This window comes from Tupaia chinensis, unplaced genomic scaffold, assembly GCF_000334495.1.
Source record: "Tupaia chinensis unplaced genomic scaffold, TupChi_1.0 Scaffold000313_1, whole genome shotgun sequence".
Taxonomy (NCBI): domain Eukaryota; kingdom Metazoa; phylum Chordata; class Mammalia; order Scandentia; family Tupaiidae; genus Tupaia; species Tupaia belangeri.
The window spans coordinates 359,551-384,083 of record NW_006159806.1 but is presented as its reverse complement, the minus strand read 5'-3'; the positions used below and the strand labels follow the sequence as shown (position 1 = coordinate 384,083).

The 24,533-nt window shown below is 42.4% G+C and overlaps 1 protein-coding gene across 1 annotated transcript in view; it reads left to right on the top strand.

Annotated features, from left to right (window-relative positions):
• Positions 1 to 9,706: 9,706 nt before the first annotated feature.
• Positions 9,707 to 24,533, top strand: part of NHSL1 (NHS like 1) — a gene marked incomplete in the record, with an annotated part of 73,643 nt that continues 58,816 nt past the window's right edge. Inside the window, 3 exon segments of the mRNA XM_027772896.1 lie at positions 9,707 to 9,790; positions 10,233 to 10,301; positions 13,797 to 13,949. Coding sequence (XP_027628697.1) covers positions 10,244 to 10,301; positions 13,797 to 13,949 — 211 coding nt within the window.

Below are 24,533 nucleotides of genomic sequence, written 5' to 3'. Positions count from 1 at the left end.
GGCCAAATTAAAAAATAATAACAAATGGAATTAAATAAATAATTTGGGAAAAAAAAAAAAGAAAAACCTGGAACAGTTCTTTCCTCTAAATGGTAAAGTTGTGAAAGATTGAAAGATTTTGTTCCTTAATGCATAGATAATAGGTCTAAGTAGTAAATGTATCTATTACTAAAATGTTGTGATGCATGTTTATCAAGTAGATGATAATGCTAATTTTTAGTAATTGTTGAGATCCTTACTACTAAATGTGTACATTTTATTTTATTAGGCCAGAAAGCTTATATCGGCTCTTCTTCTGCTGTCTTTCAGCGCTCTGAAAAGCTTACTAATATGTGGGTATGTCTATGGATTTAAATATCGAGTTTCAGGTTTTTTAACTATGCATAAAGGTAATGAGTACATCTAAATTAACTTAGTCATGTGCAGTCTTATACTTTAGAAATTAAATTGGGGGGCCAGCAGCTGATACAGTGTTTAAGACACTGGACTCCCACGTGCCGACCACAATTCGAGTCCCAGACCTGGCAGCTTGAAACTCACTCTGGGTGAATGTGCGTACATGCGCCAAATCCCAAGATGAGCGTGGAGAAGAAGGGATTGTGACGTGGTTACCCCTCTGGAGGATAATTTCTCACTTTCGCTCTCTCTGTCTCTCTGGAGAGCACACACACCCTATCACCAAAATCTCTCTTAAAAAAAGAAAGGTTTTGAATTTTACAAAACAGCTCGAAACTAATTAACGATACATAAAGGCACCATTTATAGATACAGTTTTGCTGAGAAATTCCCTACCTGAAGAGTTAAAATCTTGTCAGGAAGTACCTAAAATGATCATTTGATACACATCCCTGACCAGAACTCAGATTTTTCTTTTCTTCCCTCTTCTTCCAACTTTGATCAGAGTGATCTTTACTGATTATGTATTTCACTTTCAGTCAACCAAAGATTGAAATTTTGTGTAGTTCAAAACGTGAATATATGGGACATAATTTTGTTTCACTTCTTCAGCTTAGAATATCTGAAAATATTTCCTTTTAGTCAATAGTAATTAATAATATTCCTGAAAGCTTTTTGGATTCAAAATCAAGATTTTTAATGTCCTAGCTACATTGAATGCACCCAGAGCAGGACCTGCAGTTTTGCGTAAATCGGGATGGGTAGGGAAGAAGCTTTGAGGGAGCTAAAGGCTATCTCCATGACTTCTGGGAGCCTTAGACAGATCTCCTCTTAAGCTATTAGATTTAAACTTATAATCTTTATTCTTCATAAAAATAATACGAATGTATTTTAACAGTGTACCAAATATGAAAGTATTGGTGGTAATAGTCTATTAAATAGCTAGGGTTTAATTTTTTAACTTTAAACCTTAGGTATCTGTGATTCTGGTTTTATTTATTTATTTATTTATTTATGCTTATTTCTTCCATAGGAGAGACAGACAGACACACACACACACACACACACACAGATACCCCGGCCTGTACTGCAATCCTCCCCCAGTTTCAGGCAGCCCGGATCATAGGCACTGCTCTGGGAAGTACCAGGAAACAAACCTAGGACCTTTCCCTTCTGCATCCAGTTGCATTACTGCTGCACCACCACCTGGTTCCTGAAACAGTACAGAGTATTAAAGACAGGCTGATAAAAACAACAAGTTGTAGGAAAAGAAACCTGACTAAGGAAGAATTCTGGCCTCCTCCCCTTTTTCCGTGGATTGGTGCATCAATTTCCGGGTATTTCTCCTTGCTCTGGTCAAGCCCATTCAAATCCATGTTCTATTTAGCCACAGAGATTTGTCTAAACACAATACTCAGCCAGCTCTGGCTGGTGGTGCAGAAGAAAGACCAAGGCAGGATGATCGTGAGTCTGAGGCCAGCTTAGGCAGCACAGCAAGACCTTGTCTCTAAAAATAATTGAATAAAATAATAAATTCTTATATTAAATAATAAAATTAAGCATTACTTGCCCTGCAGTTCTCCTTAAACTTCTGCAGAGACTCCCTTGCCCACCACCTACAACTCACCCTGTGTGCACCTTCTAAAAGGAAGATTTCTGGGCATTCCCAAAGCTGCTGGGTCTGGGAATCAAACTGTGGTCAGCCACGTGAGAATCCAGCGCCTTAACCGCAATGCCACCTGCTGACCCTTCAACTTAACTTCTAAATTATGAGACTGTACATGACCTAGTTAATTTAAATGTACTCACTACCTTTATGCATAGTTAAAATACCTGAAATACATTTAAATCCATAGACACACCCACATATTCTTATGTTTTTCAAAGCACTGAAAAACAGCAGAAAAGGAACCAACGTAAGCTTTCTGGACCAATTAAGGTGGGAGCTTTCACCAAAGAGTTTGCTAGGCTGTGCTCTGTGCAAGGCCTTACTCCCCTTCACCTATGAGTGTCCTCTTCTCCTTTGAGGTCCTATCTTTGTCCCTAGACTTAATCATAATGCTATCTATCTATCTATCTATCTATCTATCTATCTATCTATCTATCTATCTGTCTTTATCTATTTATTTATTTTTGGAGAGGTTTTTGCTCTAGAGTGTGTGTACTCTCCAGAAAGACAGAGAGACAGAGATACAGAAAGCAAGAAAACCCCCCCCTAGGGGGAATGGCCACGCCATAATTCCCTTCTCCTCTCAGGATCTTGGGCACGCATGTACACACACCCGGCATGAATTTAAGCCACCAAGTCCGCGACTTGAACCGTGGTCAACTACATGGGAGTCCAGCGACATAGCCATTATGCCAACTGCTGGTCCCTATTTATTTATTTCTGTTTGGACATGTCTTTTCCACTGGACTGTGAACTCCATAAGATTGTTTGACTCATTTTAACCTGAAAGCCTAATACAAGGCAACTAATAAGTAATTAGTATAAACTTGTGGAATGATTGGATATAGAGGTATATTGGATGTAGCGGTTAAGGTGTTGGACTCCCACATGGCTGACTGCAGTTCAAGTCCTGAACCCGGCTCCTTGATACTCATGTCAGGCACACGTGCATGCATGCCTGCCCAAAATCCCAAGAGGTCAATGGAGGAGAAGGGATTACTGTATGGCCATCCTCCCCAGGGGGTGATTTCTCAGTTTCTTAATAGCGGTAATGAAATTCAAAAATCCTGGGCCAGGATAAGCCATCAAGACTATTCAAGAAATGTTGGAGCATACTTTTCTTTGAAACATTTCACAATATTTGAAAGAACAGTGATTTGTTCTTACATACTTTCAATATGTATGTGCCCTAATAAGAAGACATTCTCCTTTTTTAGTTTCTTTTTTCATGAAGAGAAGGGGACACCCCCAGCAGAGTCTTATTACCTCATTTTTCTCCCCTCCCTGCCAACCTTCCAGCCAACCAGAATCATGAGCATACCCGGTGTGCATGTTCAGGTCTGCTCGGGATCCAGACCCCAGGCCTTCCCATATGGCTCCAGAATTGCCAGGCAACGGTGCCCTACTGCTTGCGCCCCCACGGCAGGGCCATTCTTTTTTATATTTACAGCAGATATTTAATGTGCCTTTCTGGTTTATTGGGAGGAAAATGACTATAGCCTTAATAGAAGTAAGAAAGTTTCAGAGAAGCAGTGTGAGGGTGGGGGGAAGCAGATTACCTTAAATTAGGTAATTTTGAGAGAATGTGACGTCCTAGAGGAGGTTAGCAATGTAACACTGAAGGACAGAGAAATGAAAGAGAATAGAGAGGAACAGAGCTGGAGCAGGGTGATTAAAGGCGTACCTTCACTGTGGGCCGGCAGTCTTTTTCTCTGTAGGTCCAGATAGTACTAATAAATATGTTCAGCTTGGAGGGCCATGTGGTGTTCCTTACAGCTGTTCTACTCTGCTAGAGCAGACCAGGAGCAGCCCGAGGCAGTGTAGACACAATCCGGTGGGCCGTGTTCAGCTTATTCTCATACACTACAGTTTGAATTTCATGTAATGTTCACATGTCATAACATACTCTCTTCATTCTTTTTCAACCATTTAAAAACAGGGTGGCTGAATTCAGTCCAAAGGCTGTAAGTTGCTGACATCTGCCTTATGTTAACAAAATCATTTAAGTTTCAAGGAGGGATAAATAAATATCATAGGACAGAGACTTAAGGACTAGGTCTTTGAAGCTTATTAAGAATTTGTTAGGGGACTAACAGATGTGTGGTGGTTAAGGCTCTGGACTTCCACATGACTGACTGCAGTTCGAGTCCCAGACCTGGTGGCTTGAAAATCACACCATGTGCGTGCCCAAAATCTAAAAAGGAGAATGGAGGAGAAAGAATTGTGATGTGGACAACCCTCTTGGGGGGTGATTTCTCATCTTCTCTCTGTCTCTCTCTTGAGAGCTCATGTGCTCTATAACAAACAAAACAAAACAAAAGTTTGCCAGAATCAGTCAGGGCAAGACTGTGGAAGTGGTTGAGAAGGCTCCAGGTTCGTGCCTGGAGACCTCCCTGAGTATACTGACCATGCATGTGTCAGTGATCGGGAGCTGGTTGGGGCCAGGGATGGATCATGGTGTCAAGACTTTGTCTCTCTATGTCTCTATCTCTCTGTCTCCTTTGCTAATTGATGAAAATAAGCAAAACTTTTCATATATTTGAGTTGATCAAAATCCAGAAAAGGAGAAGCCAATAAATAAGTGTGCTGCAATGTCAGTGAAGAGTTCTAAAGCTGGGTCATTAGTAGTACATGATTAAAAAGAATTACAGAAGTTATAGAGCGATGAGAAGAAGAAAAGAGATGATTGTACTAGTCAGAACTTTACAGATGACCACTGAGAATTTAAAAAATTATTGAGAGGTCAGCAGATGTCATAATGGTTACCTTGCTAGACTCCCACGTAGTTAACTGTGGTTCGAGTCCTGGACCTGGTGGCTTAAAACTCACACTGGGTGTGTGTATGTGCATGCCCAAAATCCTGAGAGGAGACTTGAAGAGAAATGCCCTATAGCAAAAACCTCTCTCAAATATATATATGTTTGAGATAGAATTTTAAAACATAATATGTGGATTAGAGGCTGGAAGTAGTGCATTCAGTACAGTTGTTCAGGAGGTGGTGGTTTAACTATGGACGGGTAGAAATGATGAAGCAGATACATACTTACCACATAGCAGGTACTATTCTGAGGACTTCCTTACTAGTAATTCTTTCAGCTCTCATAAAAACGCATATAAATACCATGATTATCTCTGTTTTACAGATGAAAAAAGCCATGACATGGAGAAGTCACTGTCCTAGAATGTGGCAGTACCCTGGGTAGAATGGCTCCAGAGTTGGGCTCATCCCCGCCATGCCATACTGTCAGGCTTTCCACGTTGAGGGTATTAGAATGTTTTTGTCCCTACTTCTGCTGTTTCATGGCTCATGTTGAAATAATAAGTACCATGGATTTATGTATTTTCTGTTGAATGTGTACATGAAACAATTAAAAAATGTAAACACTTGCATAAAAACATGTCTCTTCAATAACCATGGCATGGAGGCATGCAGATAGTATGATAACACTTCCCTGTTCTCCTGCTTAGACACAAGACTTAGAGTAAGAGTTGACAGTATTAGTGGGTACAACTTCTAAATTAATAAGCTCTTCCAAAACACAGCTTACTACATAACACAATGAAATAAATGTGTTTATTCATTTGGTTTGTTATTGAAGCTCTGGACTTGAGGAGCCATGAAGCAAGATGGGATAATAAACAGTACGAGATGCCCTAGGATACTGGAGTGCAATTCTGCTACATCTCCCTACATTTGCCACTGAGCTGTGTGTCATCGGATGGTGGCATTATCTTGAATCAGACTTAATGCTGAATGTGAGAGGGAATTCCTCCATGGACGACTCTTACAGAGTGCTTCTGTAACTGGTCCTGGTGGGTTGGAAATGTCTCTGCCATGTGAGCATCAGTCCTTTACCGTGAGAGCTTGTGGGATTCATTGTACGGAGTTTTATCTAATTGCCATCACCTCTTTCAAGTTTTTAGTCAAGTCTCACCTTTTCAGTGAGGACCATCCTGATTCTTATTGAATACTGCAACCTGACCACCTCCCTACCCCAAACCCCTATTACCCTCAGCCTTTTCTTTGGTCACTGCATGTATTAACGAATAGGCTATGGAATTGTAGTTTATTGTCAGATAATGTGTCCTTCGTGAGGGCAGGATGTCAGCCATTTGTTTAATGATGAATCCCAACTGACTGAAAGAGTGCCACTTAGTACATGCTCATTATTTTATCTTCTTTTTTTGGAGAGGTTTTTTGCTATAGGGCACGTGTGCTCACCAGAAAGAGAGAGATATAGAGACAAGAAGTGAAAAATCACCCCCCAGGGTGGCTGGCCACGCCGCAGTCCCTTCTCCTCCTTTATCCTCTCGGGATCTTGGGCACACACGCACACAAGCCTGGCGTGAGTTTAAGCCACCGGGTCTGGGACTCGAACCGTGGTCGACTATATGGGAGTCCAGCGACATAGCCATTACACTAACTGCTGGTCCCTATCTTTTTTTTTAAATGTGAGATTTTTTTTTGCTATAGGACTATGCACTCTCCAGAGACAGAGAGACAGAGAGACAGTGAGACAGTGAGAAATCACTCCCCAGGGGGAATGGCTACACCACAGTACCCTCTCCTCCATTCTCCTCTAGGGATTTTGGGCACACAAGCACACAGCCTGGTGTGAGTTATAAGCCACTGGTCCGGGACTCAAGCGGCAGTCGACTACGTTGGAATCCAGTGACGTAACCATTACGCCATCTGCTGGTCCCCTCAATTTTATCTTCTTAATGAGTGAATCTATGTTCAGAGGTCATTATTGTATACAGGAAAAAATGACATGCTATCAAGGATTTAGCATATTCAAGGTTTGATTCCTCCCCCCCCCCAATCATAATAGAGCATTGTGCACAAGCATATATGATAGCTTAGGGAGACAGACAGACAGACACTTTCTACAGGGCTCGCTCCTGCCAGGATCCCCTTTCTCCTGTCCTCCAGCCCTCCAGGTCCTGGGCACATATGCATAACCAGTCCAGAGACTTGGACCACAGGCAGCATGTGGCTTCCAGCTCTGAAGTCTGGTGGCTGCTAACTGAGGCACCTGAGGTACAGAAGCTGGGCCAGGGCTCATGTTTCTGAAAGAACAGTTTCTGTTTTCAGTTGGAAGTGTGCTTGGCGACTTAACCTCAGAAAACAGGTGACTGAGTAGGAGTGCTTCTGCCCTGAACTCTACCTGTCTGTAAATGCGAGGAGCAGTGAGGTCACACTTACTGATAAAATTGTTTTCCAGGGAACCAGCAGTTAGCGTAATGGCTATGTCGCTGGACTCCCACGTAGTCAACCATGGGTTGCGTCCCGGACCCGGTGGCTTGAAACTCATGCCGGGCGCATGTGCGTGCGTGCCCAAGATCCCGAGAGGAGAATGGAGGAGAAGGGATTGTGGCGTGACCATCCCCCCGGGGGGTGATTTCTCGCTTTCTGTCTCTATGTCTCTCTCTGTCTGTCTGGCAAGCACACACGCCCTATAGCGAAAATCTCTCCAAAAAAAAAAAAAAATTGTTTCCAAAAGGGAAACCTTCTCACTAATTTAAGGCAGTCATGTAATCCGATTTAGGCTCGGTAGTTTTCCATTTGCTATCTGGCAGTCTAACTACTTTTAAATAAAGCTATGTATAGGATGAAAGAATACAAATTGGAAATCTGGGGCAAGGTGGTTGATAATATGGAAACGTATGTATTTTCTTTGTTTTGTCATTGTTCAAGAAATAAGATGCAGGGGATAAAAAAGATTTGAGGAGGGATCATTCCAAAGCGTTCCCTAGAGGGAGTCTCATATACATTTTATTCTTTCACTAAGAGCCTTTGTTATAACCTAAATGTTTTGAATTAGTGTATTATTACATTTTTCCATTCAGCTACATGTCTGGCCCAAAGCTATGAAGGAAGAGGTTGTCTAAATTGTTTCAAAAACTGTTTTGCCATGAAGTGAAACTGGGTGAGATGTGAAAAGCATTCTTTTCCTTTGTCCCTTTTCATGGTATTTCCTGATGTATTATATTCTTCTCCTTTTTGTTCCTGCCCCTTTAGCCCTGGAATATGTTTTCCCATTGCCTGTTTGTACTTCATTTCTGATTCCTCCATTTCTCTTTGTGTTTCCCCGGTTCTCTGGGCTAATCACAAGCGGATGAAAGAACAAGAACTCAGTACAGTTTATTCAAGTTAAAGAGTAACTCAAATAATGTTTGTTTGAGAATACTGCCAGGGAGGGATGATTATGAAATTCTGTAATGGCTATGTCGCTGGACTCCCACGTAGTCAACCATGGGTTGCGTCCCGGACCCGGTGGCTTGAAACTCATGCCGGGCGCATGTGCGTGCGTGCCCAAGATCCCGAGAGGAGAATGGAGGAGAAGGGATTGTGGCGTGACCATCCCCCCGGGGGGTGATTTCTCGCTTTCTGTCTCTATGTCTCTCTCTGTCTGTCTGGCAAGCACACACGCCCTATAGCGAAAATCTCTCCAAAAAAAAAAAAAAATTGTTTTCCAAAGGGGAACCTTCTCACTAATTTAAGGCAGTCATGTAATCCGATTTAGGCTCGGTAGTTTTCCATTTGCTATCTGGCAGTCTAACTACTTTTAAATAAAGCTATGTATAGGATGAAAGAATACAAATTGGAAATCTGGGGCAAGGTGGTTGATAATATGGAAACGTATGTATTTTCTTTGTTTTGTCATTGTTCAAGAAATAAGATGCAGGGGATAAAAAAGATTTGAGGAGGGATCATTCCAAAGCGTTCCCTAGAGGGAGTCTCATATACATTTTATTCTTTCACTAAGAGCCTTTGTTATAACCTAAATGTTTTGAATTAGTGTATTATTACATTTTTCCATTCAGCTACATGTCTGGCCCAAAGCTATGAAGGAAGAGGTTGTCTAAATTGTTTCAAAAACTGTTTTGCCATGAAGTGAAACTGGGTGAGATGTGAAAAGCATTCTTTTCCTTTGTCCCTTTTCATGGTATTTCCTGATGTATTATATTCTTCTCCTTTTTGTTCCTGCCCCTTTAGCCCTGGAATATGTTTTCCCATTGCCTGTTTGTACTTCATTTCTGATTCCTCCATTTCTCTTTGTGTTTCCCCGGTTCTCTGGGCTAATCACAAGCGGATGAAAGAACAAGAACTCAGTACAGTTTATTCAAGTTAAAGAGTAACTCAAATAATGTTTGTTTGAGAATACTGCCAGGGAGGGATGATTATGAAATTCTTAGCACAATTAGGTGTTCACATGGTAATTACACTTTAAAGATTAAACTCAGTAGAATATTTTATCACATTTCTCATTTGTAATGGGGAAGTTGGGTTTTTTTGGTTTATTTGGTTTGTTTTTCCTTTTTCTTTTTCTTTTTTTGTGTGTGTGTGTGTGGGAGGAGCGTTTTGGCAGCTATGTGCAAATAGAATCACACTTTGGAACACACAAAGCTGATTCTCAGTCACTGGCAAAGAAGGGTGAGAAGACAGGGCATCCCAATTTGCACAAAAATGCCTGCAAGTCATCATTTGCAGCTCCTAGGAGATCCTGTTCTGAAGTTTTACTGCGAGTAAACGTGCCTTTGGTGTGAGAGGCAGGACCTGGGGGCGTGGTTGGGAAACAATCGTTTGGCTTTTTTTTCTCCTTCAATCAGTACAAATCCCATACACCCTGAATTAACTAACTGCAGAGTCAAAGAATCAACATGGAACTGCTCTCAGGCTTGTCGGCTCCTGTAAAAGATCTGGATGGTCACACTGGCCTGGTAAAAATGGGGGACATGTTTGTTTTTGCGTTGACTCCCTAGAGAATATCCGTATTTTTTATGGACTCCAGAGAGGAGAAACTTGGGAGCCACTGGAGAGAAAACGGAATGAATGGGCACCGAGGCAGAAAGCCTGATGTGGCCATCATGCAAATAAGAACCGTGATTGGCTTTCTCTTTCTTTCTAGGCACATTGTCACTGGCTGCTCCCAGCCTTAAAGATTAGGTTTCAGTGGGAGTGTTTCAGGTTCAAGGGCTGTTAATGGGTTGTAACTGCCTGACAATAAGCTCAACCTCAGAATTACATCAGCCTGGGCAGATGTCTAAGGATATGAGACCAGAGGGGAAAAGTTAGAATCTGGTACAGGAGGACGGACGCAGCTTGCCACCTGCCTACTGGACCGAGTTTTTAATGTGGTTTAAATTTCCAAACCCTATGTAGGCATCCTGGAAATGGTGGTCTTCATTAATGCAAAGATCAAGTCCTTAATTAAACTTTTTAAGAAGAAAAGTAAGTAGTTTCTTTTTTTGCCAGTTGCGATTGTGTTCATATGTGTCTGTGTGGGGGTTTTATGTACTATGTCATTCTTTTGAGTGACGGAATTAGAATATGAAAGACCATAATTGGAATGAGTTAAATTCCACTCTATGCCAGGTTGTTTAAATACCTCGGACTTTTGTGACTTTAGGAGAGTCTTATGTGATCTTAGCATGTCATTTATTTATGCTCAGAGTTTTAAGCAAATTCCCTTCTTTTGTACTTCTTCCAAGAAGTCGTTTGAAGAAGAGAAAAAAAAAAAGAATTCCTTGTATTTACTTTGTTTCCCTTGATTTATAGTGGGTGGCTTTTGTTTGTTTGCTTGCTTGCTTTTTATTCTCTTGCTACATGTGAAGCTGAAGTAAAGGGGCTTTGTGTAATATAGCACATGTTTTTGGTGGAGACGATCCTCTGAAACTCCCTGGCACACTCTGTTCTGTATTGAAGAGCCTGAGGACAAACGGTCTAGACTGACTGATCAGCGATTGTTGGAAAGTACAGAGCTTTCACGGTGCGGCTTCACTGTGTACTTACTGTTGATTAAGATTTTTTTGATCCAGGTGCTTCTTCATTCCCTTGAAAATAGAACTTTTACAACTGCATGGCTTGGTTTTTACCTAGTGGCTGGTTTGGTTTATTGTAGTTTAGTTTCATTTTTGGACCAGTGACAAACTGGATAAATGCGCATGGGTAGGGGCATTCGTAAGAGAAACTATAGAGAAAGCAAGAAAGACCAGCACTGGGGGCTATTTGCTGTAACTCCCTTGCTCAAAGGCTGTCTCTGAATGGACGAGTTCTGCTCTGGCAAGAGTGAGATGCCCAGGGAAGAGACAACTGCTCTTTTCTAGGAGCAGTTTGATGGTAGCCATGCAGCGAGGGCTTATGGTGCGCTCTCTCAGACTCAATGCCATTCCTTGGACTTGATTTGAATTGGCAAATGGGGAAGGTTATGATTTTCAGTATGTTCTAGCTATGAAGTACAGTGACTCAATCTTTAAAATAAATCCATGTGAGCACAAAACATTTTAATGAACACTGGATACACTTTGGGGGCAGCTGGCAAGTTTGGCACTGCAGAATTCTATAGGATGGAACCCAAAGTGAAGTCAGGCCTTGGTAGCTTTTATCTGTTCGGACCCAGAATGTATTGCACCATGTGAAACATTTGTTCAACAAGAGGTTACGTGAAATACTGACTACACCATTTACATGCTGCTTTCATCAAACAGTGTAAGCGGAAGACCTTTCTGTTTTTAACTTGAGGTCTAGTTCTCAGTGTTTATTTTCCCATTTGGCAATATACAGAGAGGGTGGGAGCCTTAAAGAAATCAATTATTTTTGAAGTCAGAAGGTGGCATGGTGGTTAAGGTGCTGGTCTCCCACATGGCTGATGGCAGTTCGAGTCTCAGACCTGGCAGCTTGCTTTCTCACTTTCCCTTTTTCTCTCTCTGGTCAAATTTTAAAAATAATAAGAAATAAAATAAAATATATACTTGTTTTTTAAAAAGAAACAAGTTATTCTTTTTAGAGTCATCGGATTGTAACATTTAGTTGCAGTAGAAAACTTCCTGTTTGGGGTGAGAGCTAAACTGACTTGGGTTACAGGGCGTTGGGAAAAGAACATCTTCAGTAATGGTTCTGAAGTTAGGGGTCTTTTAGAATAAGTTTTGCTGTCTGCTTCAACTTCATGTGACTTTTTTCATAACTAAGAGCTTCATGCATGCAAGGGAATTTCAAAAAGTTTATGGAAAATGGAATTAAACTATGAATTTATTTTGATCCAAAAAATTTTGAAATCCATGCAATAGCTTTTCCGTAATATATGTTCTTCATAAACTTTTTTCTTTTTGGAAAGATTTTTTTTGCTATAGGGCACATGTGCTCACCAGAAAGACATAGACAGAGAGAGAGAAAGCGAAAACCCACCCCCCAGGGGAAATGGCCACTCTGCAGTCTCTTCTCCATTCTCCTCTTGGGATCCTGGGCACGCACGTACACGCGCCCAGTGTGAGTTTAAGCCACCGGGTTTGGAACTTGAACCACAGTCCACTAACATGGGAATCCAGCGACATAGCCATTACACCTACTGCTGGTCCCATATTCTTTATAAACTTTTAAAAAGACTCCTGGTATTTGTTCATTTGATCTTTATAGTCGCCCTAATCGCTGTGCTGTGGGGTGTGTTTAGTCAGCTTCTATATGGTAAAACAGATTCTGTTCCCTTCACTGAGAATCTGTCTTATGGTCTAATTTCCAGATACGTCTTCCCGTGTCGAAATGGGCGTGCTCATGTGAATGCCATAGCACAGGTCTGGGAAGGAGAGTCTTGCCCCTTACAATTCTGGCATCTGCTGTTTTTATAGGAGCTGGACTAGTCACCTCAAGTAAATGCCTCAGCACAGGGACTTCTGAATCTCCCGTCTCTCCTCTGCCTGGATTACATGGCAAATGTGTAAAAATTATTAAATCTTGTTTTGATGTCATAAGCTTCATTTGGGGTCACCAATGCCACAACTTAGGTTGTGGTGTTGGGAAAAATGAAATAAAGAGGTCCTAATGCCTAGGGGGAGTAAAGGAAAATGATACAGATTTATTTGAGTCTCAGGATTAACTTTTATTTTCCCCTTTAATGTTTTGGTCTGTTTTGTGTTGGGAAAAGTTTATTACATTGTAATTTTTTAAAATTAGTATTAAAATATTCTATGAAAGCAAGAAATGCTGAGAACGTTTTGTAGTACGTGGATCTTTATATCTATTAGATATGCTATATTCAATTAAATTAAAAAAACAATTGAATTTGAAACAGTTATGTTTTTAAATAATACTTTGGAGGTCTCCACTTCTTGGTAGGAAATTTGTTTTTGTCAAGATAGTTTAACATTGGGGACCAGCCGGTGGCGTAGTGGTTAAGGTGCTGGACACTCCCACATGGCTGACCACGGTTCAAGTCCTGAACATGGTAGCTTGCTTTCTCACTCCCCCTCCCCGTTCAAATTAAAATAAATGAATGAGTAAATACAATTAAATAAAATAAATCTTTAAAATAAAAAGGTAGCCTAACATTATTGATGCAGTGGCATTATACAGTTGAATAACTGGCATTTTCTGTAGTCGAGTTAAGTAGGAATTTGAGTTCTCTATCGCTTTCGTCAGTTGTTTTCTAACGTTGGTGTAGAGGGAGGACCTGGAATGCTGGGAAGCAGTTAACTGAGCCACCGAGTCTACAGAATCATGGGAATGATGGAGAGTTTCAGCGTTGCCTTCTCAGAGAAAGCACTGTAGGCAAGACCCCTCCCTGGAGGCTGAGATGACATGTCATGTAAGATTCGCTCCATTTCCCTTTGCTGGCCCCTACCCGTGGCTGCATTAGGAACACTTATCCTGTCTAGATACTGTCTTATTATAATAAAGTTGGAGCCACTGAAGTTTCACTTGACACCTGATTTTTTTGTATCTTTGTTTCTGTAGCTGTTTCCAACCTAGACGAGGAGAGTCGATGGACAGTGCACTATACTGCTCCGTGGCACCAGCAGGAGAATGTGTTCCTTCCCAGCACCAGACCGCCCTGTGTCGAGGACCTGCACCGCCAAGCCAAGCTCAACCTCAAATCAGTATTGAGAGGTAAGGTGGCTGTCTCTGGTGAGCTTGTGTTCTTGGATTATTGACTTAGCACTGGGAGGACAAATTTGATCAGTCTCTGTAGAAGATCTGTTTATACTAAACATGCATATCTTATTCTACATCTTTGTAAGATACCGTAAATGTAAATACAACTTGGTAGTGCCTAAGATGTTGTGGTCTCTGTAGAAACCTGCCTGTTTACAGATAGGCAAATGTATTTTCAAAGAGCCTATGTCTGCCTAGAAACATTTTGGTATGTTGAAGCCACTTTTGCTAATTGAATCCTGATAAACCACTGTTGGCATGGAAAATTTTGTTACTACCTTTTGAAAAACATTATAAGTATTCAAAGCAAATTTGTTTTCCTGATTGTTTTCAAGCTGAGTGGAAAGGGGACTTTGTAGGAGTGCCAGATGATTCGCTTTGTTGACACTTGGGTAGCACATGGATTCCTCTAAGCATAGACTTTGTCAGTGGATAGGCAGTGTACCCTGTGGTCCATAGAAAATATAGGAAGAGTATACTACTATATTTAAAATTAGTATTTTTTTTTGAGAGGTTCTTGCTATAGGACATGTACGCTCGCCAGAAAGAGACAGACAGAAAGACAGAAAGTGAGAAATCATCCCCCCAGGGGGGATGGCCATGCTGCAATCCCTTCTCCTCCATTCTCCTCTCAGGATCTTGGGCACGCACGAAGCACACATGCCCGGTCTGAGTTTAAGCCACCGGGTCCGGGACTTGGACAGCTGTCAACTACATGGGAGTCCAGTGACATAGCCATTATGCAAACTGCTGGTCCCACTATATCTAAAATTCTAATTTTTAATTTCAGTTTAAAAAGTTCTGCAGGGGGTGTTCTCTCACTCTCTCAAGCATTCCCATGGTGCATGGTCACATCGCAATCCCTTTTCTTCCATCTCTTCCTCCTTTTGAGATTTTGGCTATGCATGCACACATGCCTGACGTGTTTCTCAAGCTGGGTCAACCATGTGGGATCCTGCTGCCTTAGCTACCACACCATGGGTCCAGCCCAAGAAACTTTCTTAAAACAAACAGAAAAGCAAAACCCAAAAAACCCTCAGTTTTTGGAGAATTTTGTTTTGTTTTTGCTATAGGGTGCATGTGCTTGTCAGATAGAGAGAGACAGAAAGCAAGAAATCACTCCCTAGGGGGGATGGCCACGCCACAATCCCTTTTCCTCCATTCTCCTCCCAGGGTCTTGGGCATGCACACACATGTGCCCGGCATGAGTTTAAGCCACCGATCTAGGACTCGAACCACAGTCGACTACATGGGAGTCCAGTGACATAGACATATGCCAACTGCTGGTCCCAAAAAACTCAGTTTCTATTGTACCAGATGCTACTTCTCCCAGATTTCTCCTACTATGCAATATTTGAGACATAAGTATATGAGAAAAAGATTTGTTATTTACCTGAAATTTCATTTAACTTAGCATCCTGTATTTTATCTAATTGTGGAAGACTTCAGTATGGGAGAAATTTGGTCGTTGATTCAAAGAAAACTCAACACGAGGACACTTCCAATTTTTTGATAATTTTTTCTTATAATATCATTGTTAAGTGATTCACCACCACCACCCCCCATTTATGATAAAATATGTGTGCACACTTATTGAGAGAGAGAGAGAGATGAGCACAACCCACAGGGCTAGGCTGCAGTCCCCTTCCCCCTCCTCCAGCCCATCAGACCTTGAGCACCCTGTGCCTGGTGTCTTTTCAAGCTGATGTGCCTGGGATTTGAACCAGGGTCAGCATGTGTGATCCAACTTTTCTCGAGTAGCACATAACTACTGCATCACAGGGTCAGCTTCAAGTGGTTCATTCGTTAATGAAGAACGAACTATAATTACTAATATTTCTCAAACACCTACCTGCAGTGTCAGGTATTCTTCTAAGCCCATTAATTGCATTTTCTCATTTAATCCTCACAATACTTCTATTATTTACTATGAAGAAATGGAGGCACAGAGATTAGACATTTACCTAAAACCTCAGAGTGAACTAGTGATAGGACAAGGTTTTAAACTGGGATTATCTGAGGTTATAGGTCTGAGACTCCTGACTGGCAAACTATACGGCCTTTAACAACTGAATGTTGGAAATCTATTATTCTTGCAAAAGTGCTAAATATGAAGGCCAAATCCTAGCTCTCAAGGAATTTCTTTTTGTATCTATCACGCAAAACACAATGTGAAAAATACTCAGGAGATGTGCCAAAAATTGCTGTGTGAGAATTAGAGAAAGCAGAGAACTTCTGCTGGGAGGGAAGAGGAATAGCTATTGATAGAGTCACCATCGATTTAGTATTCTAAACAGAACTATACAAACAGTTTCCATTTTTAAGTTTATTTATCTCTTCCATGAGCAAGAGAGAAAGAGAGAGAGAGAGAGCACCCCCAGGAGCCGGATGCTGTGATCCACCCCCAACTTTAGCCAGCCCCAGACCATGGGAAGACATGTGCCCAGCATACTTACGGAGGTCTTTGGACTTGAACATGGAACTTTCCCATATCAGATTGCTTCACAGAGCATTTTTAGTTTTTTTCCACAGGCCACATGCATTCACTGGAGAGAAACAGAGAGAAGGAAACTAAGAAATCCCTATCCAGGGGGGATGGCCACAGAATAATCTTGTCTCCTCCCTTCTCCTCTTGTGATCTTGAGCATGCATGCACACACATGGACCTGACATGATTTTCAAGCCTCTGGGTCTGGGGATTGAACCACAGTCAAACACGTGGGAGTCAGTGCCTTAACCACCATGCCACCGTTGGCCCTTGCGGAGCTTTGTGTTTTACCACTGTGATACCATCTGGGCCCTAGAGAAACATTTTAGATCATAGCACTATTTTTTTCTTTAATTTTTTAAAAAAAGTTTATTCATGATAATGAGTGAATGTTCATACTCCTGAGAGAAAGGAGAGGGAGAGGGAGAGGAGAAACATCCTTGACAGGGTCTCTTGAATCACCTATCTCCGGCCTCCCAGTTCTTCTCCTGGGCATGCATACGTGCTTGTCGTGTTCCAGGTCCGCCTGGCCAGTGTTCTGAACCATAGTTGGCCACGTGGCTTCTAGCACTGCAGTTCTGTGTGCTACTGGGCTGGGCTCCTTTAATCTTTTATGACACTTAGATGATCTCATGTATCTTGTATCTTATAGTCTTGGCATTGGACTGCCCAGAAATAAGGGCATTATTAGGTTCCCTTTGCAGTTGGACTGAGTAGTTTGAGTAGCTGAAATGAGAAGAATGGCATTAGTTTGGCTCATTTGGACAGCCTTAGAGATGTCCTTGGTGTTTTTCTGCCTTCATAATATATCAGTTACTTAATGTCCTAAGCCCAACCAGCATTTCCTCTAGATCCCTTCAGTTCCCAGCAATTTATCTTTAGTAAATTTCAACAAGGAACTTCTCTACTTATAGTTCATCTTCCTCCACCAAATAATTAATAAGAATGTTAAATGGCACTGTTCCCAGGACACATCCCTGAGGCAGTACCTTATTAACATTTCTCTGAGCCACAGAACACTGCATGGTCTGGCTTGCAGAAAGGCTTTCATGAAGGTACGTGTGAGTTTGGATATTCAGGCCCAAGTATTTTTTTGATCGCTTTCCAGGAAATTGTGCTTCACTACCTGTTTCTTGTATTTTCAAGTTCCAGATCGGGATTTTTCTATTCAGTATATCCATATGAAATAATCATCACCACTGATCTTGCCTAAACTTGAATTTTATTTTAAAAAGATATATGCTTTCGGGCCAGCCAGTGGCATGGTGGGAAAGGCAGCTGGATTCCACGTGGTCAGCCAATGGTTCAAGTCCTGGACCTAGTGACTTGAAGTATACATTGGACATATGTGCTTGTGTGCTCAAAATCCAGAGAGGAGAATGGAGGAGGCAGGATTGAGGCGTGGCCATCTCCCCCTGGAGGATGTTTTCTCAAGTCTCTTTCTCTCCCCTCACCTTCACTGTCTCTCTCTGGTGAGTGTATGTGCCCTATAGCAAATTTAAAAAGAAAGGCAAATGTTTTCATAATTGTTTTAATGCCCTATAATGGTTCATCAAAGGGATTTATTTTTAATAACATTAATAACTTTAGAAAATTTGCAAAGCTGAAATTTTAAACTCTGGGTTTAAAAACTCTTTTGAAGAGCTTTAGACCAATAATAACTTTATGAATAATGGTTGGGAGAGATGAAATGAGAAAAGGCATTTGAGTTCTTTTGTTCTTTATTTATTTACTTTTAATCACATGAAGACTTCCCTACCTCGTCTTAACAACTGAGATAAACATGGCATAAGAGCAGAGTATTTACTGTCTCGTTATCAGCGAAGAGTAAAAAGAAATCCAATTCTTTTTTTTTTTTTTGAGAGATTTTCACTGTAGGGCGCGTGCGCTCGCCAGACAGACAGAGAGAGACATAGAGACAGAAAGCGAGAAATCATCCCCCAGGGGGGTTGGTCACGCCGCAATCCCTTCTCCTCCATTATCCTCTCGGGATCTTGGGCACGCACGCACACGCGCCCGGCGTGAGTTTTAAGCCACCGGGTCCGGGACACGAACCACGGTCAACTACGTGGGAGTCCAGCGACATAGCCATTACGCTAACTGCTGGTTCCCAAGAAATCCAATTCTTGAGTAGTGGCACTAGTAAGGTTTGTTTGGTAGGTGATTCATCTAAGTGTATTCTTCCTCAATATTCTTTACTTAAAGACATAGAAAGGTGGAGGCCAGCAGGTGGTGTAGCAGTTATGTTGCTGGACTCCCACATGGCCAACCCCAGTTTGAATCCCAGACCCCGTGACTTGAAAGTCATGCTGGGTGTGTGTGCATACATGCCCAAGATTCCAGGAGAAGAACAGAGGAGAGAAGGGATTGTGGTGTAGCCATCCCCCTGGGGAGTGATTTTTTACTTTCTCTCTCACTGTCTGTCTCTCAGGTGAGTGCATATGCCCTAAGGCAAGTAAGCTGCTCTCCCCCTCTTTATATATACATATACATATATATACATATATATATATGTATATATATGTATGCATGTATAAATAATGGTAGCTAATGATGAGACCAGGAGTTGGCGTAATGATTATGTCACTGTACTCCCATGTAGTCGACCAGGGTTCAAGTCCTGGACCCAGTGGCTTAAACTCTCGCTAGGCGTGTGTGTGCATACGTACCTAATTTCCCAAGAGGAGAAGGGATTGTAGTGTGGCCATCCCCCATGGGAGGGTGAGTTCTTACTTTCTGTCTCTCTGTGTCTGTCTGTCTTTCTGGCGAGCTCATGTGCCCTATAGAAAAAACCTCTCAAAAGGAAAAGGTAGCTAATGAGTCACACTAAGTAATTTCTTTTGTTTCTTCTTCTATTTTTATTGTGACCTTATTCACACAATTTTAAGGAAGAAATACCAATCTTTAATGTTAAGCAGGGTTTTTTTTGTCTCATTATGATGAAATACTCATTGTATGAATTATTCTGTCAGTTTTTATGGGGAGCTAAGACTCTACTCTTAAGAACCATAAAATGCAGAAGGTACTAAAGGTGCAGCGAGTACTAATAAATTAATACCTAGATGCTGTAAGCATATTCTTACGAAAATATTGCAGAAACGCTTGGTGTTGACCACGAAAGGTCTAGGTGTAGTGAAAACATTTTGTGACAAAGCTAGGTTTGAGTTAGTACATAAAAGCAGATAATAGACATAATTTAGTCAGCATTTGAGCATTAGTTCTCTACAAAGTCAAGAGTTTTATGGGACCAGCAGGTGATGTAATGGTTACGTCGCTGGACTCCTACATAGTCGACCGCAGTTTGAGTCCCAGACCCTACAGTTTAAAATTCATGCTGGGCACGTGTGTGTGCATGCCCAAGATTCTAAGAGGAGTTATGGAGGAGAAGGGATTACAGCATGGACATCCCCCCGGAGGGTGATTTCTTGCTTTCTCTCTTGTGCATGTGCCCCAGAGCAAAAATCTCTCTCTCAAAAAAAAAAAAAAAAGTTTTAAACGAACTAATGAAAGTTTATAGGTCCCTAGCTTTAAAGAGCTAAGCTGCTGCCCTGCGGCAAGACTGAGGCATACATGCAGTGGTGTATGGAGGGGTGTGTGAGATGTGCACAGTGGGCACACGGAGCACGCGCGCTTAGTCAGCTGGCAAAGCAAAGCACCGGGAGGACCCCCTGCCCAAAGGGGACCACAGTGAGAGAGAGTGTCTTTCCAGGGATGTAGGGTGGCACATGGAACACCTGGAGTAGGAGACCTTCCATGTGCAACCCCGCATTACCTGGGCCAAGTATAACTTATGTATTTATGTCAGATAGTCTCTGGAGAGTTTGGTACAATTTGATGGTCACACTCTGAGATCGCCTGTCTTGGTTTTATTGATTTGTTTTGTTATTAGTGATTTAGGTAATGATTTAGTGCTGATAAAGATCCAAGCACATACTTAGATTTACTGATTGGTTCAAGACACCTAGCTAGCAAGAACAGCAAATATTTGAAAGAGGATCCTCTTGTCCATGAAGGATTCACTCACCTTCTTGAAAGGAATTTTTATGCAATAAGAGAGCCAGGAGCCCCGGAATGCGAGTAAGAAACAGGCTTTATTGGGGTCCCGCGGGCGAGGTTCTGCGGTCCACGAGGGAGAAGCGGGCCAGGGAAGTCGCGAGTGGGGCTGGGTCCCTGGGGTTTTGAAGGGTTGGACTTCCAGGTGGCTGTTGAAAGGCTGCCCTGGCCCAATCACAACCGTGACTGAGAAAGGGAGAGTTTGTCCATCTCATCGGCTGCTGGTCTGTGTGAGGACACGTCAGCAGCGCCATCTTGGAGCAGGACGCCATTTTGGTTGCCAACCACTACCGGACGTCATACTGAATTTCCAGAAGAATCCTACCCTTATAATCTCCTTCAGTGTTTGGCCCTTCGCGAACTTCATGGGAGACAGCTGTCATGGTACATGACCTCACCTAACCAGTTTCCAGCTTTACTGGAAAGGCCACCATTAATCGGAAAGGGGGACTTGAGGAACAGGGGCAGGCTCAGGAGTTCAGACATTGTTTCTAAACTGTATGCCTCATTAACATTTGTCATATAAACCCGTGTATGACCATTATGAACATATTAAAGGCTGAAATGAAGACATGTTATTTTGGGTCAGCCAATGGCATGATGGTTAAGGGAGCTGGAGTCCATATGACTGACTGAGCTGTTCAAGTCCTGGACCCAGCATCTTGAAAAACACCCCAGAGGTGGGTGCGTGGATACCAAAAATCCAAAAATCCTGAGAGGAGAATGGAGGAGAAGGGCTTGTGGCATCTTTTTCCTCCTGGGGATTTCTCAATTCTTTATCTCTGGCAAGCACATTCACCCTGTGGCAAAAAAAAAAAAAAAAAAAAAAAGAAGAAGACAGAAGTCACTTTTACAGCTCCATTCTCAAAAGCCCAACTTGGGAGAGAGATAAACATCATTTCTCACAGTACGCTTAACAGGCAATTTAGCTACTGTATCTATGTACACTGCCAGCCTGGATTAACTCACAGAGCATCTGTTGTTGCTATCAGAAATGTTCTTCTAGTCACAGCTCTTCCTGAAGAAGTACATTTAGCAGTTCGGCTTGCTCAGTGGCTCTAGAATTAGAAGTGTGAGCACAGAGGGTAATATGGAATCTGGCCTGCGTTTTTTGAAAATTGGAGGGTTATATTTATGTGGAAGGATAGGCATTTATAATATGAAGCAACTTGTAGCAAGTGATTAAAAACACTCATGGAGCCAACCCCGAAGAACAGGGATTAAGTGCTGTGCCGAGGAAGTCAGAGCCCACATGACTGACCACGATTTGAATCCCAGCCCAGCAGCTTGAAAAACCTGCCAGGCATGTGCATATGTGTTCAGGATCTTGATGGGGTGGAGAAATGGAGGAAAAACGGATTGCAGAGTGAGTAGGTCTCATGGTGCTTTCATTCTCTCTCCCTGGGAAAAACATGAGTGAATAGACACACCAGCCTTTTTCACCTGGAAAAAGCCTATACCTTTCTCAACAGTACGGACTGTTTCTGATTAGTTCTAGTCAGGCATCCCTGACAGTTCCTGGCACTAGACTTGTTTGAGGATGACTACATCTACCTTCCATTGTCATGAAGCCTCTTAGTTCCCATTTTTCTTTTTTTTAAAGATCCAATCATCTATTAGGTCGTCAGAAAAGTCATGACACATTTTTGCATAGAAAAACATAGAAAATAATTAAAAAACAAAAAGGGACCAGCAGTTGGCGTAATGGCTATGTTGCTGGACTCTGATGTAGTCAGCTGCAGTTCGAGTCCCGGACCTGGTGGCTTAAACTCATGCTGGGTGTGTGTACATGTGTGCCCAAGATCCCAAGAGGAAAATGGAGGAGAAGAGATTGTGGTGTGGCCATCCCCCCTGGGTGATGATTTCTCACTTTCTCTCTGTCTCTGTCTCTCTGTCTTTCTGGCAAGCGCACATGCCCTATAGCAAAAACCTCTCAAAAAAAAAAAAATTAAAAGAAAAACAGAAAAAATACTACATGATTTTCTAGACAACCCAGTAATTCGTTCATGAGCGAGAAAGGGAGAAAGAAAGACAAGCACGTGCCATGGGCTCTCACTCCCAGCCCTTCCCAGCCAGCCATTTGTGCAAAGGCCAACCTGGGAACCAAAATGCCTGCCCACTTGGCCTGCAGCATCACAGAGCGAAGCACTGCCCTGTACCCCCACAGCTGGGCCTGCTGATTCCCTCTGTCTTGGACAGGTATGTTTGTCTTGGGAGGTTGCAAGCTTCTCTCTGGATTTGATGAGGAGCCTTAGATGCCTTATCTATCTGCCTTAGGCATGGGGGTGGGGTGGGGGAGCTTCTGGGACATCGCAGGTGCCCTTTGCCTTTGGCTAATATAGCCTCCTCTTGGAGGTGTGGCACTTTTCCCAGGACCATTTGGGAGATATCCGCGTGGATATGGCCTTGGGAGTATTGACTGAGAATGCTCTCTCCTGCACGGTACACCTGCCTGCCACCTGAGAAGGGCTCACTGTGAACACCTGCTTTTCTGACTCTGTGCTAATCACATCAATTTCTTTACCTTTTTAAAAATCTCTTTTTTTTCTTTTTAAAAATATGATATGCATGGACCAGCAGGTGGCATAATGGCTACGTTGCTGGACTCCCATGTAGTCGACCATGGTTGAGTTCTGGACTCAGTGGCTTAAACTCACACTGGGTGTGTGTGTACCCAAGATCCTGAGAAGAGAATGGAGGAGAAGGGATTGCGGCATGGCCATCCCCCCAGGGGGTGATTTCTCACTTTCTGTCTCTCTGTCTCTGTCTTTCTGGTAAGCGCACGCATCCTATAGCAAAAACCTCTTGAAACAAACAAAAAATATATATATAAATAATATGCAACAGGCAAGAACATAAAAACATGTAGAAAATTTATTTGGAAGGATAGGCATTTTTAATGTGAAGCAACTTGCAGCAAGTGATTAAAAACACTCGTGGAGCCAGCCCCAGAGCACAGGGATTAAGCTGTGCCGAGGAAGTCAGATCCCACATGGCTGGCCATGATTTGAATCATAGAGCTGAACAAATAATTTTAACATGAACATCTACATAACTGTCACGTTGGTCAACAAATACAATACAATGTGACCGCATCTCCAGAAGCTTTTTGTTCTTGCTTTCTAATAAGGAAAGTCTGAGATGTAATGAGAAGCACTTGGGTCACATCTGGATTCCAATCCTGACTGTTTGGGAGTAGGTGTGTATTATTCGAGTTCAATTTTAACTCAAGTGTAAAGGAATGCAGGTCTTACTTTATAAATCTCAGCACTCATTTCCAAATGGCCGTCATGTTTATTTGGTGCTTTCCGTCCCTCCCCTTATGCTCTAGAGAGGCACCGTGGTGGGGAGGTGGGAGAGAGCAACAGAGCAGGGACCACCGCCAGACCATAGTGGCAGCCAGACCCTGGACACCCAGTTTCCTTTCGTCCATGTGAGCATGAGGCCTCATCCTCTCACATCAGCCTCTGGCAAATCTCTGGAACGCTAAGCTGGAGGGAAACTCTCCGACCTCTGGCCACTGCCTCTTTCCATTTCTACACGTGGAAGCCAAGGCCCAGAGGAGTGCAGGGTTCCTGGTACTCACCATGCTCACCAGTCTGGTCTCAGACTTCAAGGACACTGAGGTGACTTTTCTTTTTGACGCCTCCTCAGCGGCCCTCTACTCTCTGAGAGTTCCCAGGGACGTGGCTCACCTTGGAAATCTAATGGCCAATGGTGGATTTGGTTTCTCTAGCCAGTTAATTGAGGAAATGCAGGTTAATGCATTGTTTCCTCAAGGTGATGGCTTCATGGTTGCTCCTCACATGTCTTCCCTCATCCCTGATTCATTAGAATTCCAGTAAGTCTGAAAAGAAAGAAATGAAGCCTCTTGTGACATCCTGTGTGATTAACCTCTATAGCGGTGATTTCATCGTGATGGATGGCATTCGGTGCTTGTTTTTAGGGTTAACAATAGGTCGTTAGTGTCTCTGGACTTAAAGTCACAGATTACAAGG